This window comes from Mobula hypostoma, chromosome 12 (genome assembly GCF_963921235.1).
Source record: "Mobula hypostoma chromosome 12, sMobHyp1.1, whole genome shotgun sequence".
NCBI classification, from domain to species: Eukaryota; Metazoa; Chordata; class Chondrichthyes; order Myliobatiformes; family Myliobatidae; genus Mobula; species Mobula hypostoma.
The window spans coordinates 9071528-9089699 of NC_086108.1; the positions used below are offsets into that span (position 1 = coordinate 9071528).

The 18172-nt window shown below is 57.7% G+C and overlaps 1 protein-coding gene across 7 annotated transcripts in view; it reads right to left on the minus strand.

The window, feature by feature from the left end:
• LOC134354606 (BRD4-interacting chromatin-remodeling complex-associated protein-like) overlaps positions 1-18172 on the minus strand; it is a 168575-nt gene that overhangs the window by 46551 nt on the left and 103852 nt on the right. For 5 of the 7 annotated variants that reach the window (XM_063063607.1, XM_063063603.1, XM_063063605.1 and 2 more), the window contains 2 exons: positions 8350-10230; positions 783-1019 (listed from right to left, as the gene is read on the minus strand). In XM_063063607.1, coding sequence (XP_062919677.1) covers positions 783-1019; positions 8350-10230 — 2118 coding nt within the window. The remainder of the gene's footprint in view (positions 1-782; positions 1020-8349; positions 10231-18172) is intronic. The other 2 variants (XM_063063608.1, XM_063063609.1) reach the window with 2 other exon arrangements.

Sequence of the window (18172 nt, forward strand, 5' to 3'; positions counted from 1 at the left end):
TCTCCTGCCTGCAGTCACGAGAACCTGTTTCCACAGGGGCAGGACTAGACCCCTCAGCTCATTGGGTCTGCTCTGCCCTTCCTTCGTGGCTGATTTATTATCCCTCTCAACCCATTTCCTCATAACCTTCGACGTCCTGATCAATCAAGTACCTATCAACCTCCGCTTTAAATATCCCCAATGACTGCCTCCACTGCCGTCTGTAGCAATGAATTCCACAGATTCACCTCCCTTTGGCTAAAGAGATCCCTCATCCTTGCTCTAAAGGGACGTCCTTGTATTCTGAGGCTGTGCCCTCTGGCCCTAGGCTCCCCACTATAGGAAACATCCTCTTCACATCCACTCTGTCTGGGGCTTTCAATATTTGGGAAGTTTCAATGAGAGGCCCCCTCATTCTTCTAAACTCCATTGAGTACAGGCCCCAAGCCATCAGATGTTTCCCATATGGGACGTCCTTCTATTCTGAAGTTTCCCTCATTCACTCTACAAAAAGTCCTCCGGATTTTGAACCATTAAAACTCCTGTCAGGTATTTCTGCACTTTGAGGCGAGCTACACTCCCTCACCCGTAAACAAGGTTGGAACACTTTCCATCGTGCACATCCACGGATCCGAATCTCCACCCGTGGCCCAAGCAACAATTTACTAAAGAGATCTTGGCTTATCTTGTGAAGTTAGTATTTTCTGCAGTCCCAGAAACCCAGAGCAGGAGGTTTATTAGTAGAAGTGTCAAAGTGAGAGACGGGGGGGGGGGGTGGGGGGAGACGGATGGTCTCAGACTACCTGACCAGCCAGAGCCTGCTGGAAGTGAGAGCCCGCCAAAGTGGGCAGCACCGTTTGTCCCTTGGAGTCTGGGGTTCCGGCGGCCGCCAGCCCCACGCTACTGCTGACAATCACGGAGGCGGGCACACTGCTGGTGGTGACGGTTGGCGCTAAGCTGTGGGGTGGTGGCTGGTTCAAGCCTCGCTCCTGCTGAAGTTTGAGGGCTGCCTGGTAAAGCTGCTGTTGCTTCTCTTCCTGCTGGTAACATTCAAGACAAAGGCGTCAGCAACAGTGGGACACGAGGGCGCTGAGACACGAGGGCGCTGAGCCACGAGGGCGCTGAGCCACGAGGGCACTGAGCCACGAGGGCACCCAGCCAGCGGGAGAGAGAGAGAGCGGTGCTGAGCCAGTGGGAGGGGAGGCATGGAAGGCAAAGGTACCCATGGGGGGGGTGGGGGGGGCTGTGGGGTTGAGGGCAACTAGGGTGGGGGGGGGAGAAGAAAGAAAGAGAGTGATTGAGGTCAGCCGGGGTGGGATGAGGGGGATACCCACAGGGGTGAGTTTAACCAGTGTGGGGTGGGGTTTTGGGACGATCCACAGGATGGTGTGGGGAAGAGAGCCAGAGCCACAGGAGCTTCAGAGTTAGAGCACTAGCTCAGGACCACGGACTGCAGGACTGTCACCCCCCCCCTCCATCCTCGACACCCCTCCCACGACTCGGTTCCCTACACCCCTCTCTGTGACCCCCTTAATTCACAACACTCCTCTCTGTGTGACGTCCCTCTTCCTACACCCTCTGCCTCTGTAACCTCCTCCAGTCCCTACAACCCTCCTCCTCTCTGTGACCTGCTTTGGGCCCTACCCTCCTCACTTTCTCTGCAAGTCCCTCCATCCCCTACACCACTCCCTGTCTCTGTAACCCACTCCCTCCCCTTCACCTGTCTCTGTAACCCCTCCCATCCCTTTCACCCGTCTCTGTAACCCCTCCCATGCCTTACACCCCTCCCTGTCTCTGTAACCCCTCCCATCCCTTACACCCCTTTGTGTCTCTGTAACCTCTCCCATCCCTTTCACCCCCGTCTCTGTAACCTCTTCCATCCCTTACACCCCTCTGTGCCTCCCTCCCCAGTCTCTGTAATCCCCTCCTCTCCCTATCTCTGTGACACCCTCTAGCCACATTCCTCAGATCTCTATGCACCATTTATGGTTCAAATTGTCCCTTGTTTGAATGGCTTCCCCACAGTTTAAACTGTCTGTCCCCAAGCTCTGTGAACTCTGCCAGCTTCCATTCCCCTCAAGATGCTCCTTACAGCTGGCCTGTTCAACCGAGCCTCCTCTCAGGTGCCCGGGACTTCCTGTCTACCAAGGGACCATGAGCTCGAACTATACTGAAGAGCAGCGTATCCCCTCGGAGTTCTGCTCGCCTCGTTATCATAAGGATATGAAGCTTTCGAGAGGATGCTGAGGAGGTTTACCAGGATGCTGCCTGGATTAGAGAGCATGTTTTGTGAGGACAGGCTGAGTGAGCTGGGGCTTTTTCTCGAAGAAAGATGAGAGGCAGAGGCAGATACATTAGGGATATTTAAGAAACCTCTACATGAAACGCTGTTGCAGGAAAGCAGCAACATCAGGGACCCCCACCACCCAGACCAGAGTCTCTTCTCACTGCTGCCACCAGTAAGACTCACACCACCAGGTTCAGGAAATCAGCATCCTGAACCAAAGGGAATAACTTCACTCAACTTCACTTGGCCCATCACAGAAATGTTCCCACAACCAACAGACTCACTTTCAAGGAGTCTTCATCTCATGTTCAAGATATCTATTGCTTATCTACTTATTATTCTTTCTTTCTTTTTGTATTTGCACTGCTTGTTGCCTTCAGCACTCTGGTTGAACACCCTAGTTGGGTGATTTTTCATTAATCCTGTTATAGCTAAGTATTCTAAAGACCTGCTGACTATGTTCACAAGGAAATGAACCTCAGAGTTGTATATGGTGATATATATGTACTTTGATAACAAATTTACTTTGAACTTTGAAACTCTCAAATGTTCCAACTGGCTGGCAGAAAAGTGGAGGCCCATGTAGGAGGGAAAGGTTAGGTTGACCTTGAAGCATAGGATAAAAGAACGCACAACTTCATGGGCTGAAGGCCCTGTACTGTGCTGTACGCTCTATGTTCTATATTCTAGTCTGCAGGTTGCAGAGATTCAGGTGAGTTGGCATGTGGGAAGGGAAATTGGGCACTTGGCCTACATTGCACACAAACACACATTCCTGCCCTGACTTGTTTGATCACCATCTTCTGCATTTGCCCATGGAATGAGCTGTCTCTCCCTACACCTCCTCTCTCGCCCAACCCTTGGGACTCTGTATTGAGCTTGTTAGCTTTGTTCGAGATCTGAATGGCAGCTGTGATCAGTCTTGTGGAAGTGGTCCTGTCCCTGCTTGCTACTGGTGGTCCCAGTGAAAGAGGCTGGCAAGACACAGGCTCAGCACCACGGTGAAGGCACGCCACACTGAGACCCTCCATTGGTCAAGTAGTAATACACAGGCCAGAGCAGTATGATATGGGGAGCAAACTGCTGCTCATGCAGCAGACTTCTCCTCTCGAAGCAGCTTATGAATCCAAAGGAACAGCAAAGACCACTACAGTCAGCATTGAACTCAACGTAGGACCACCTCAGGGACTCCAGCTCCATATTTTCCCCTCGGGGTTTACTCTTGAAGCCTTTGCCATGAGTGGGTATAACCACAAGGCAGCGGAGGCTTGAGAAGAGAGCTTTCCTTCTCCAGCTGTGGTATTCTACAGTGAGCCAGCACAGGGGGGCCCCGATTCGAATCCTGCCCACTCAAATTCCTGCCCTGCAAAGAGTAATTGAGCATAAAGGTAGGGACTGAAGAAGGTGTTGGTGAGGTCCAAGCTGAAGGCAGATACAGTTTTTGTCTCATTGAGTCTAGAATAGACCGGCATTGGAGGGAGCTCAAAGGTGCATTCCGTCTACTCCTGGAATGAACGCAAGAAATAGCAGGAGCCCATTGGGCCTCTCGTGTCCTCTTCGTAAATCACTGGGTCATTTTTTTTTTTAACCTCAGTATCACTTCAGAATCAATTTTATTATCACTGACATATGTTGTAAAATATTTCACCGTTCCTCAAGGTTGTCACAGCTGAGGGAGGTAGTGGGGATAAGCAACCACTAACTATTAAATGCTCCCGATGGGGGAGGAGGGAACGTCAACTCAGACCATGAGAGGCCTGCGTCGGGCATTTTCATGCCTTACAAGGCGCAGATTGGAAGTGTGTGTGGGGCGCCACTCCCCGCTCAGACACTAGAGCAATGTGTGGTTAAGTACCTTGCTCAAAGACACAAACACACTGCCTCAGCTGAGGCGCGAACTAGCCACCTTCAGATCACTAGACGAACGCCTTAACCACTTGGCCATGTGCCCAACACCAATGGTGTGCACCTCAAATAGCCTCCGACAACCAAGACCAGATCCTGGCCTTCTCGTGTGGCTTTGGGAGTAAACCCCGAGAGAAAGACCAATGTTGAGTTCAATGCTGATGGCAACTCCTGCGACGCGGTAGGTGTTAAGATGCATCCGTCTCTGCCGTTCCTTTGGGTTCATTGGATGCATGAAGAGGGGTAGCTTCCTACATGAGCAACAGCTTGCTCTCCATATCATACTGGCCTGGCCCTGGTATCCAGACAGCAAGGTGCAACGTCCATAGTCAAACCTGACTGATGGAGGCCACAGTTATCAGTTATGTCTTTGCAGCAGCAATACAATCCAATAGATAAAAATTACCATAAATTACAAAAAATAAAATAATTCTGCAGAAGATGGATAATAAGGTAGTGTTCATGGGTCTATGGACCATTCAGAAATCTGACGGTGGAGGGAAAGAAGCTGTTTCTGAATTACTGAGTGCCTGCATCTCCTCCTTGATGGTTGTAACGAGAATGAGGCATGTCCTGGGTAGTGAGGGTCTTTAATAATCAGTGCCACCTTCCTGAGGGCATTGCCCCCTGAAGATATCCTCATTGCTGGGAGGGTTGTGCCCACGATGGAGCTGGCTGCCTGCATCTATAACCAGCTACTGCGACTCTACCTTAAACCGTCTGGGTTCTGAGGTCTGGAATTCTTTCCCAAAACTTCTCATTCTCTGACTTTTGGATTCCCCTTAAATCCTGTGGCTTTGACTATGCCTTCTGTAGTTGCCTTAACGTGATTCAGTTTGGGTTGTGTCTGATAGTGGCACTTTTGCAAGGTTCACCCGTTACCCCTCATTACTTTAAAAACTATAGACTGTATATCCCAAATACTGAGAGATAGAGCTTCCTCAGGGAATGCCAAAGATTCCCCATCTTCTGAGAGAAGGAATTCCTCTATCCTCAGCCAAGGAAAACCAACCCAGAGCTACAGAAGTGACAACAAAAACTCCAAGGACCTCATCCCTGGAAGAGCAAAGATCTTCACCTAGATGTAAAGATGGGCCAACACCTGGACTTGAAAGACTAGCCCAAGACAGAGGATTCTGGCGAGCTGCTGCCCCAGTAGAGGTGACAGGCTGAAGAAGAATCATTTTATGGAAAGAATGCAGATCCAGAGGAACAGAGGGGTGATGAGGTGGATGCTGAGAGAGTGGGGCTTATCTAGAAGACAAGGCATGCTTTTGGAGTACGAGGTGGCCTATTTCAGAACTGAAGGGAGGGGTTGGAATTTAGTCTGAGGGTTGTACACCCTTTGAATTATTGTGGAGGCCAAATATCTTCAAAACAGGGTGAGTTTTGGTTTAAGGAAGAGTTGGGGGTTAGCAGTGATATAAGAAAATCAGCCCCGTTCTGAAGTAGTGACCATCCCTCTTGCCTCCTCAGACGCTGCCTGACCCACTGAGATTTTTTTACTTTTAGAGATACGCCACGGTAACAAGCCCTTCCAGCCCAATGAGCCCAATTACACCCATGTGACCAATTAATTGATGAGAATATAAAAGCAAGGACGTAATGCTGAGGCTGTACAAGGCATCGGTGAGGCCTCACTTGGAGTATTCTGAACAGTTTCGGGCCCTTATCTAAGTAAGTATGTGCTGACATTGGAGAGGGTTCAAAGAGGATCGTGGTAATGATAGTGGGATTGAAAGGCTTGCCATATGAAGTATTGTGTGCAGTTTTGGTCCCCTAATCTGAGGAAAGACATCCTTGCCATAGAGGGAGTACAAAGAAGGTTCACCAGATTGATTCCTGGGATGGCAGGACTTTCATATGAAGAAAGACTGGATGAACTGGGCTTGTACTCGTTGGAATTTAGAAGATTGAGGGGGGATCTGATTGAAACGTATAAGATCCTAAAGGGATTGGACAGGCTAGATGCAGGAAGATTGTTCCCGATGTTGGGGAAGTCCAGAACGAGGGGCCACAGTTTGAGGATAGAGGGGAAGCCTTTTAGGACCGAGATTAGGAAAAACTTCTTCACACAGAGAGTGGTGACTCTGTGGAATTCTCTGCCACAGGAAACTGTTGAGGCCAGTTCATTGGCTATATTTAAGAGGGAGTTAGATATGGCCCTTGTGGCTACGGGGGTCAGGGGGTACGGAGGGAAGGCTGGGGCGGGGTTCTGAGTTGGATGATCAGCCATGATCATAATAAATGGCGGTGCAGGCTCGAAGGGCCGAATGGCCTACTCCTGCACCTATTTTCTATGTTTCTATGTTTGATGGCTGGAATTCACACGAATAAGAGGTGACCTCATTGTAACCTATTTAAAGTCGAAAGGCCTCGATACAGTGGAGGTGGAGAGGATGATTCCCACGGTGGAGGAGCTTAAGACCAGAGGGGGGCACGGCCTCAGGATAGAGGAATATCCATTTGGAATGGAGAAGAGGAGGAATTTCAGAGAGTGGTGAATCTGTGGAATTCACTGCCACAGGCCGCTGTGGAGGCTAAATCACTGGGCAGAGGTTGACAGGTTCTTGATTGGTCAGGGCACGAAGGGATACGAGGAGAAGGATGGAGATTGGGGCTGAGAGGGAAAATGAATCAGTGGTGGTGAAATGGTGGAGCAGACTCGACGGGGCGAATGGCCTAATTCTGCTCCTCTATCCTACCGTCTCTAACCTAACAACCAGCAGCTCCTTGGACAGTGGAAGGAAACTGGGGCACCTGGTAGAAACCCATGTGGTTATGCGGAGAACGTACAAATTCCTTACAGTCAGCAGAGGGAACTGACTCTCTGTCACTGGTGCTGTAATAGTGTTGCAACAGCCACTACACTAACACGTTCCTCCAGCCGTCTGCGTACAGCAAAGGGTTAGGAGGAACAGGCAGGAAAAGGCACAGTCAAAATGTCCAGTGTCTGGATCACGCAAGCAGGAGAGCAGAGAAACTCAGCTGGTCAGGCAGCATCTGCGGCGGCAAATGGTAGAAGTTGATGTTTCGGGTTGGGACCTTGGGTCAGCACGAGGGAGTGGGAGAGGGATGCTATGGGCTGGAGGTGAAGGGTAGAACCAGATTAGGAGAGAGGAGATTAAACCAGGTGCAGGGAGGTGATGGCATGGGAGGGCTGAGCAAAGGGAGAGTGGATCACCCCCCAACTTCCCACCAACACGCTGGCTTGTGCACATTCTGTCTCCTTGGCTACTGAGGGGCCAACACAAATTGGGACTTCCCATCTTCCACTTCAGCACTCATAACAGGACTGGATTTTTCCAGCTCCAATGGAGCGTGCGAGAGGAGAACATGGGACGGGAAAGTGGGGTGGGAGAGAGCACGGGATGGAAAAGAGGGGTGGGAGAGAGCGCGGGACGGGAGGGTGGGGGAGAGAGCAAGGGACGGGACAGTGGGGTGGGGGAGAGGGGACGGGACGGCGTGGTGAGAGATAGAGCACAGGACGGGACGGGGGGTTGGGGGGAGTGAGCAAGGGATGGGACGGTGGGGTGGGAGAAGAGCATGGGACGGTGGGAGACAGAGCACAGGACGGGACGGCGGAGGGGAGAGAGAGAACGGGATGGGACGGCGGGGTGAGAGAGAGAGCACGGGATGGGACGGGGGTGTGGGAGAGAGCATGGGACGGGACGGCGTGGTGAGAGATAGAGCATGGGACGGGACAGGGGGGTGGGAGAGAGAGCACGGGACAGTGGGGTGGCAGAGAGAGCACGGGATGGGACGGTGGGGTGAGAGAAGAGCACGGGACGGTGGGGTGGGAGAGAGAGCACGGGACAGTGGGGTGGGAGAGAGAGCAGGGGATGGGACGGTGGGGTGGGAGAAGAGCACGGGACGGTGGGGTGGGAGAAGAGCACGGGACGGTGGGGTGGGAGAGAGAGCACGGGACGGAACGATGGGGTGGGGGAGAGCACGGTTCAGGTGGATGTTAAACTCACTGAAGCGCTTACCCAAGAGGAAGTGAGAAGTTGTCCTTCTCACCAGATTTGGACCCCTCAACAGTCACAAAGAAGGCAGAGGACATACAAGGGGGGAGCAGGAGGGGTTGTGGGAACAATGTGACCAGAAGGCAGAAACATCGCAGTGGACAGAGAGTGCGCACGCGTGTGCTGCTCACGCCCAGTGGGTATAGGACTCACCTGCTGGAAGAAGACCTGGGCAGTGTCCTGTCCGACGGCAGGCCCCGAGCCTTGCTGGGTGATGACGACCTTCCCGGCTGGGACAGGGAGGGCAACCGAGTTGCTGCTGCCGGCCTGCGTGAGCGTCTGGACGTGCGAAGGGGGAGCGGGGGCAGAGGCAGCCTGCACTGCCAGCAGTGAGGTCTGCCCGTTGCCCAGAGCAACCAGGCCACCGGGACCCTGCTGGGCAGCGCTGGCAGAGGCAGGTGCCTCCCCCGGGCCCAGCACAGCCGAAGCAGCCGCCCCTGCCTGCCCTGGCAGGGTCACGCCCTGGATGACGGCAGGCGCTGAGGCCTGGTTCTGTGACCCGAGCGACACAGGCATTTGGAAGAGGGCTGGCTGCCCCACCGGGCTGGGCTGCAACTGGATGGGGGCGGAGAGAATGTGGGTGGCCCCATGGGCTCCCTGGGCAGCGATGACCTGGCCCAGGCTCAGCTGGCCTGCCAGGCCCTGCCCACTCAGGATGTGGGCCGGCAGGGCCTGGTTGGCGATGATGTGGGTGGCGGAGGGCTGGGCGCCCAGCAGCTGGCCTCCCACACCGGGCTGCAGGGTGGGCAGGGACTGGGGCAGGGACAGGCCATGGCCGGAAGGCAGCTGCCCCTGCAGCAGGAACTGGCTCTGGCCCTGCAGCACAGCCTGCGGAACCTGCTGGGGCTGGATGACGATGCTGCCCCCCTGCACGTGCAGGCTGAGGGGCTTGCCGAAGGCGGCAGGCTGGGCGGCCTGCTGGGGCTTGAAGACGGTCGAGGGGATGGTTTGGGGGAAGGCTGCCCCCGAGGCCGAGAAGACCACGCTCTGGGCTGGCTTGCTTGTCATAAAGGTCAGGTTCTGCTGGGCCTTGGGTGGCGGCGGGGGCTGCTGTGGGGGCTGGTGCGACTGCTGCTGCTGCTGCAGAGAGGGGGGAGCCTCGGCCTGCACGGTGAAGGGCTTCGAGCTGATCTGGAAGAGCTTGTGCTGCACCAGGCCCGTGCTAGGCTTGGGCTGGATGGGGGTGGGAGTGCGCTGGACCACCACACTCTGGGCCTGCATCACGGCCGGGCTGGGGCTGGGCCTGGTCACCCCGCCGGAAGCCCCGGCGAAGAGCGAGTTGCCATTGAGGGTGGCCGGGCCCGAGGCCTTCTGCAGGACCAGCCCCGCACTGGGCGGGGACACTCCAGATGAGGGGAGGGCCACCCCTGGCTGAGGCTGGGGCGGCGGCTGAGGCTCGGGGGCGGGTGAGGAGATATAGCTGACCCCCGGCACGCCGCCCACCTGTGTGGGCTGACCGGCCTTGGCGATGACCTGCTGCCCGGGCTGGTTGATAGCCATCAGCGGCTGACTGGACAGCTGGCCCACCACCTGGATCTGGCTGATGCCCAGCGCCCCCGAGGGGCTCCCATTGGGCAGCGGCTGTAGCGTCACGTTGCCCAGCCCCACCTGCTGAAGGAAGGGTTGCAGGCTGATGGCCTTGTTCACCACCTGGCCCCCCAGGGCCTGCGGCTGGATGAGGGCCTGCTGGGCCAAGACAGGGGGCGGAGGGGCCGGCTGCTGCTGCAGGCCAATCAGGTCGGCGCCGGCGGGGAAGAGCTGGCCGCCGTCAGCCGACTGGGACGCCGGCTGCAGCGAGGGGAAGTGCAACGAGGCGATGTCCAGGTCAGCATCCTCCTCCAGCGACTGCTCCGTGATGTTGGCCTCCTGAAGGCTCTGCTGAAGGATGTCGCAGGGCTGCTCGGAGTTCTGCAGGTTGGAGCCGGACGGCGGCCCCAGGATCTCATCTTCGAGGAAGTCAAGGTCAACCGCGCTGGAGGAGCTCTGCGTGTGCCCGCTGTTCAGGTGGTTCACCGTCGCATCCTGGACGTTGAGCTGCAAAGACAAGTCCATCGGTCACTCCCCAGTTATTCCAGTCCCCGTGATTAAACAGCCCAGGAAGTCAGCGGGTCAGACAATTAGCAAATGAAATCTACTCAGTGGCCACTTTATTTGGTACACCTGTATACCTGCTTGTTAACGCAAATATCTAATTAGCCAATCACGTGGCAGCAACTCAATGCACAAAAGCATGCTGACATGGTCAAGAGGTTCAGAGCAAACATCAGAATGGGGAAGAAATGTGATCTAAGCGACTTTGACTGTGGAATGATTGTTGGTGCCAGATGGGGCAGTTTGAGCATCTCAGAAGCTGCTGATCTCCTGGGATTTTCACACACAACACCGATGAGCTACAGACTATGAACATACACTCAGTGGCCACTTTATTAAGTACAGAAGGCACCCAATAGTGGCCACTGAGTGTCTGACTGTTGGTGTCAGATGGGGTGGTTTGAGGATCTCAGAAACTGATCTCCTGGGATTTACTAATGCATGAGAGAGCGGCAGATGCTGGAATCTGGAGTAAAATATCAAACCGCTGGGAAAACTCAGTGGGTCAGGCAGCATCTGTGGTGTGGGGAAAGACACAGGCAAGGTTTTGGGCTGTGACAATGCAGGGTCTTAAGGTAGTGACACCAGATCTGTCAGGATCCAATGTCATGTGTTCTCACAACTGTCTAGCTGTTGCCAAGCCGCTATAAGATGCTTCCTGTGAAAACAGCTCAGCTCTCCGACTGTGAAAACTCATTCAGTCAGCAGGAAAGATGTGTCGTTTTATCATGGGTGGAGTTTAAAGAATCGAAAGGGCAGAACTGCGTGCTCTATGCCACCTCAAGCTTTGCATGTGCCATCTGCTTACCACTCCTGTTCCCTTGCTCTATGCGCTCCTTCAACCTTATTTACAACTAACTTTCCCGTCGGTAGGTGACCAAAACTGCACACAATACTCCAAATTCGGCCTCACCAATGTCTTTTACAACTTCAGCATAACATCCCATACTCAATACTTTTGACTTATGAAGGCCAATGTGCCAAAAGCTTTATTCTACCCGTGACACCACTTTTAAGGAGTTATGGATCTGTATTCCCGGATCCCTGTGTTCTACCAAACTCCTCAGTGCCCAGCGTCCTCCCAAAGGGCAACACCTCAGATTTGTCTGCATGAAATTACTTTAATAAAAGAGTGCTCAACCTTTCTGTAGACAGCAGGGATATATTGTTCTGTAGGACCATGATGGGTCAGTAGGGTCAAGAGAGCTGGGCTCTAAATGGGTGAAGAACAGTGCGTTCAAAATTCAAAGTAAATTTATTGTCATAGTGCATACAAGTCACCATACACAACCCTGAGATTTATTTTCTTGTGGGCATACTCAATAAATCTATAGAATAATAACCATAACAATGAAAGACTGCCCAGCTAGTGTGTTCAACTGGTGTGCAAAGACAATAAACTGTGCAAATACAAAAAAGTAATGATAATAAATAAATAAACAAACAAATAAAGCGCTAAGTATTGAGAACATGAGATGAAGAGGCCTTGAAAGCGAGTCCATTGGTTGTGGGAACATTTCAACGATAGGGCAAGTGAAGTTGAGTGAAGTTATCCCCTTTGGTTCAGGAGCCTGATTTCCTGAACCTGGTGGTGTGAGTCCTGACTCTCCTGTACCTTCTTCCTGCAGGCAGCAGTGAGGGTTGCCGACGGTGGGCAGTGAGGGTCGCTGATGGTGGGTGGTGAGGGTCGCGGACGGTGGGCGGTGAGGGTCACTGATGATCGGTGGTGATGGTTGCCGACTGTGGGTGGTGAGGGTCGCGGACGGTGGGCGGTGAGGGTCGGTGATCGGTGGTGAGGGTCGCTGATGATCGGTGGGTTCACAGACGGTGGGCGGTGAGGGTCGGTGATCGGTGGTGAGGGTCGCTGACAGTGGGCGGTGATGGTCAGTGATGATCGGTGGTGATGGTCGCTGACGGTGGGTGGTGAGGGTCGGTGATGATGGTCGCTGACGGTGGGTGGTGAGGGTCGGTGATGATGGTCGCGGACGGTGGGTGGTGATGGTCGCTGACGGTGGGCGGTGAGGGTTGCGGACGGTGGGCAGTGAGGGTCGGTGATGATTGGTGGTGATGGTCGCTGACGGGCGGTGAGGGTCGGTGATGATCGGTGGTGAGGGTCGCTGACGGGCGGTGAGGGTCGGTGGTGATGGTCGCTGACGGGCGGTGAGGGTCGGTGATGATCGGTGGTGAGGGTCACTGATGGTGGGCGGTGAGGGTCGGTGATGATCGGTGGCAATGGTCGCTGACGGGTGGTGAGGGTCGGTGATGATGGTAGCTGACGGTGGGCGGTGAGGGTCGCGGACGGTGGGCGGTGAGGGTCGCGGACGGTGGGCGGTGAGGGTCGCTGATGATCGGTGGTAATGGTCGCTGACGGTGGGCGGTGAGGGTCGGTGATGGTCGCGGACGGTGGGTGGTGATGGTCGCTAATGATCGGTGGTGATGGTTGCCGACGGTGGGCGGTGAGGGTCGCGGACGGTGGGCGGTGAGGGTCGCGGACGGTGGGCGGTGAGGGTCGCGGACGGTGGGTGGTGAGGGTCGCGGACGGTGGGTGGTGAGGGTCGCTGATGTTCGGTGGTGAGGGTCGGTGATGATCGGTAGTGATGGTCGCTGACGGTGGGCAGTGAGGGTCGGTGATGGTCGCGGACGGTGGGTGGTGATGGTCGCTAATGATCGGTGGTGATGGTTGCCGACGGTGGGCGGTGAGGGTCGCGGACGGTGGGTGGTGAGGGTCGCCGACGGTGGGTGGTGAGGGTCGCCGACGGTGGGTGGTGAGGGTCGCTGATGTTCGGTGGTGAGGGTCGGTGATGATCGGTGGTGAGGGTCGCTGACGGTAGGTGGTGAGGGTTGCCGACAGTGGGCGGTGAGGGTCGGTGATGATCGGTGGTGAGGGTCGCTGACGGTAGGTGGTGAGGGTCGGTGATGATCGGTGGTGATGGTTGCCGACAGTGGGCGGTGAGGGTCGGTGATGATCGGTGGTGAGGGTCGCTGACGGTGGGTGGTGAGGGTCGGTGATGATCGGTGGTGATGGTCGCTGACGGTAGGTGGTGAGGGTCGGTGATGATCGGTGGTGATGGTTGCCGACAGTGGGCGGTGAGGGTCGGTGATGATCGGTGGTGAGGATCGCTGACGGTGGGCAGTGATGGTCGCTGACGGTGGGTGGTGAGGGTCGCCAATGGCGGGCGGTGAGGGTCGCTGATGATCGGTGGTGATGGTCGCTGACGGTGGGCGGTGAGGGTCGGTGGTGAGGGTCGCTGACGGTGGGCGGTGAGGGTCGGTGGTGATGGTCGCTGACGGTGGGCGGTGAGGGTCGGTGGTGATGGTCGCTGACGGTGGGCGGTGAGGGTCGGTGGTGAGGGTCGCTGACGGTGGGTGGTGATGGTCAGTGATGATGGTCGCTGACGGTGGGTGGGGAGGGTCGGTGATGATCGGTGGTGATGGTCGCGGACGGTGGGCGGTGAGGGTCGGTGATGATCGGTGTTGAGGGTCACTGATGGGTGGTGAGGGTCGGTGATGATCGGTGGTGATGGTCGCTGACGGTGGGTGGTGAGGATCGGTGATGATCGGTGGTGAGGGTCACTGACGGTGGGTGGTGAGGATCGGTGATGATCGGTGGTGAGGGTCACTGACGGTGGGCGGTGAGGGTCGGTGATGATCGGTGGCGATGGTCGCTGACGGTGGGTGGTGAGGGTCGGTGATGGTCGCTGACGGTGGGTGGTGAGGGTCGCGGACGGTGGGTGGTGATAGTTGCCGACGGTGGGCAGTGAGGGTCGCTGATGATCGGTGGTGATGGTTGCCGATGGTGGGTGGTGAGGGTTGCGGCCGGTGGGTGGTGAGGGTCGCTGATGATCGGTGGTGATGGTTGCCGACTGTGGGTGGTGAGGGTCGCGGACGGTGGGCGGTGAGGGTCGCTGATGATCGGTGGTGATGGTTGCCGATGGTGGGTGGTGAGGGTCGGTGATGATCGGTGATGATGGTTGCCGACTGTGGGTGGTGAGGGTCGCGGACGGTGGGCGGTGAGGGTCGGTGATGATCGGTGGTGATGGTTGCCGACTGTGGGTGGTGAGGGTCGCGGACGGTGGGCGGTGAGGGTCGCTGATGATCGGTGGTGATGGTTGCCGATGGTGGGTGGTGAGGGTCGCGGACGGTGGGCGGTGAGGGTCGGTGATGATCGGTGGTGAGGGTCACTGATGGTGGGCGGTGAGGGTCGGTGATGATCGGTGGTGAGGGTCGCTGACGGGCGGTGAGGGTCGGTGACGATCGGTGGTGAGGGTCGCTGATGGTGGGTGGTGAGGGTCGCCGATGGCGGGCGGTGAGGGTCGGCGATGGTGGATGGTGAGGGTCGGTGATGATCGGTGGTGAGGGTCGCTGACGGTGGGCGGTGAGGGTCGGTGATGGTCGCTGACGGTGGGTGGTGATGGTCGCTGATGGTGGGTGGTGAGGGTCGGTGATGATCGGTGGTGAGGGTCGCCGATGGCGGGCGGTGAGGGTCGGCGACGGTGGATGGTGAGGGTCGCTGATGATCGGTGGTGAGAGTCGCGGACGGTGGGCGGTGAGGGTCGGTGATCGGTGGTGAGGGTCGCTGATGATCGGTGGGTTCACAGACGGTGGGCGGTGAGGGTCGGTGATCGGTGGTGAGGGTCGCTGACAGTGGGCGGTGATGGTCAGTGATGATCGGTGGTGATGGTCGCTGACAGTGGGTGGTGAGGGTCGGTGGTGAGGGTCGCGGACGGTGGGTGGTGAGGGTCGGTGATGGTCGCTAATGATCGGTGGTGATGGTTGCCGACGGTGGGCGGTGAGGGTCGCGGACGGTGGGTGGTGAGGGTCGCGGACGGTGGGTGGTGAGGGTCGCTGATGTTCGGTGGTGAGGGTCGCTGATGATCGGTAGTGATGGTCGCTGACGGGCGGTGAGGGTCGGTGATGGTCGCGGACGGTGGGTGGTGATGGTCGCTAATGATCGGTGGTGATGGTTGCCGACGGTGGGCGGTGAGGGTCGCGGACGGTGGGTGGTGAGGGTCGCTGAAGTTCGGTGGTGAGGGTCGGTGATGATCGGTGGTGAGGGTCGCTGACGGTAGGTGGTGAGGGTTGCCGACAGTGGGTGGTGAGGGTCGGTGATGATCGGTGGTGAGGGTCGCTGACGGTAGGTGGTGAGGGTCGGTGATGATCGGTGGTGATGGTTGCCGACAGTGGGCGGTGAGGGTCGGTGATGATCGGTGTTGAGGGTCGGCGATGGTGGATGGTGAGGGTCGCTGATGATCGGTGGTGAGTGTCGCTGACGGTGGGTGGTGAGGGTCGGTGATGATCGGTGGTGAGGGTCGCTGACGGTGGGTGGTGAGGGTCGGTGATGATCGGTGGTGATGGTCGCTGACGGTAGGTGGTGAGGGTCGGTGATGATCGGTGGTGATGGTTGCCGACAGTGGGCGGTGAGGGTCGGTGATGATCGGTGGTGAGGATCGCTGACGGTGGGCAGTGATGGTCGCTGACGGTGGGTGGTGAGGGTCGCCAATGGCGGGCGGTGAGGGTCGCTGATGATCGGTGGTGATGGTCGCTGACGGTGGGCGGTGAGGGTCGGTGGTGAGGGTCGCTGACGGTGGGCGGTGAGGGTCGGTGGTGATGGTCGCTGACGGTGGGCGGTGAGGGTCGGTGGTGATGGTCACTGACGGTGGGCGGTGAGGGTCGCTGACGGTGGGCGGTGATGGTCAGTGATGATGGTCGCTGACGGTGGGTGGGGAGGGTCGGTGATGATCGGTGGTGATGGTCGCAGACGGTGGGCGGTGAGGGTCGGTGATGATCGGTGTTGAGGGTCACTGATGGGTGGTGAGGGTCGGTGATGATCGGTGGTGATGGTCGCTGACGGTGGGTGGTGAGGATCGGTGATGATCGGTGGTGAGGGTCACTGATGGTGGGCGGTGAGGGTCGGTGATGATCGGTGGCGATGGTCGCTGACGGTGGGTGGTGAGGGTCGGTGATGGTCGCTGACGGTGGGTGGTGAGGGTCGCGGACGGTGGGTGGTGATAGTTGCCGACGGTGGGCGGTGAGGGTCGCTGATGATCGGTGGTGATGGTTGCCGATGGTGGGTGGTGAGGGTTGCGGCCGGTGGGTGGTGAGGGTCGCTGATGATTGGTGATGATCGGTGGTGATGGTTGCCGACTGTGGGTGGTGAGGGTCGCGGACGGTGGGCGGTGAGGGTCGCTGATGATCGGTGGTGATGGTTGCCGATGGTGGGTGGTGAGGGTCGCGGACGGTGGGCGATGAGGGTCGGTGATGATCGGTGGTGAGGGTCGCTGATGGTGGGCGGTGAGGGTCGGTGATGATCGGTGGTGAGGGTCGCTGACGGTGGGCGGTGAGGGTCGGTGACGATCGGTGGTGAGGGTCGCTGATGGTGGGTGGTGAGGGTCGCCGATGGCGGGCGGTGAGGGTCGGCGATGGTGGATGGTGAGGGTCGCTGATGATCGGTGGTGAGGGTCGCTGACGGTGGGCGGTGAGGGTCGGTGATGATGGTCGCTGACGGTGGGTGGTGATGGTCGCTGATGGTGGGTGGTGAGGGTCGGTGATGATCGGTGGTGAGGGTCGCCGATGGCGGGCGGTGAGGGTCGGCGACGGTGGATGGTGAGGGTCGCTGATGATCGGTGGTGAGGGTCGCGGACGGTGGGCGGTGAGGGTCGGTGATCGGTGGTGAGGGTCGCTGATGATCGGTGGGTTCACAGACGGTGGGCAGTGAGGGTCGGTGATCGGTGGTGAGGGTCGCTGACAGTGGGCGGTGATGGTCAGTGATGATCGGTGGTGATGGTCGCTGACGGTGGGTGGTGAGGGTCGGTGATGATGGTCGCGGACGGTGGGTGGTGAGGGTCGGTGATGGTCGCGGACAGTGGGTGGTGATGGTCGTTGACGGTGGGCGGTGAGGGTTGCGGACGGTGGGCAGTGAGGGTCGGTGATGATTGGTGGTGATGGTCGCTGACGGGCGGTGAGGGTCGGTGATGATCGGTGGTGAGGGTCGCTGACGGGCGGTGAGGGTCGGTGATGAGGGTCACTGACGGTGGGCGGTGAGGGTCGGTGATGATCGGTGGTGAGGGTCACTGATGGTGGGCAGTGAGGGTCGGTGATGATCGGTGGCAATGGTCGTTGACGGGTGCTGACGGTGGGCGGTGAGGGTCGCGGACGGTGGGCGGTGAGGGTCGCGGACGGTGGGCGGTGAGGGTCGCGGACGGTGGGCGGTGAGGGTCGCGGACGGTGGGCGGTGAGGGTCGCAGCCGGTGGGTGGTGAGGGTCGCTGATGATCGGTGGTGAGGATCGCTGACGGTGGGTGGTGAGGGTCGGTGATGATCGGTGGTGATGGTTGCCGACGGTGGGTGGTGAGGGTCGGTGATGATCGGTGGTGATGGTTGCCGACGGTGGGTGGTGAGGGTCGCGGACGGTGGGTGGTGAGGGTCGGTGATGATCGGTGGTGAGGGTCGCGGACGGTGGGTGGTGAGGGTCGGTGATGATCGGTGGTGAGGGTCGCGGACGGTGGGTGGTGAGGGTCGGTGATGATTGGTGGTGATGGTCGCTGACGGGCGGTGAGGGTCGGTGATGATGGTCGCTGACGGTGGGTGGTGAGGGTCGCGGATGGTGGGCGGTGAGGGTCGGTGATGGTCGGTGGGTGGTGAGGGTCGCGGACGGTGGGTGGTGAGGGTCGCAGCCGGTGGGTGGTGATGGTCGCTGACGGTGGGTGGTGAGGGTCGGTGATGATCGGTGGTGATGGTCGCTGACGGTGGGTGGTGAGGGTCACTGATGGTGGGCGGTGAGGGTCGGTGATGATCGGTGGTGAGGGTCGCTGACGGTGGGTGGTGATGGTCGCTGACGGTGGGCGGTGAGGGTCGGCGACGGTGGATGGTGAGGGTCGCTGATGATC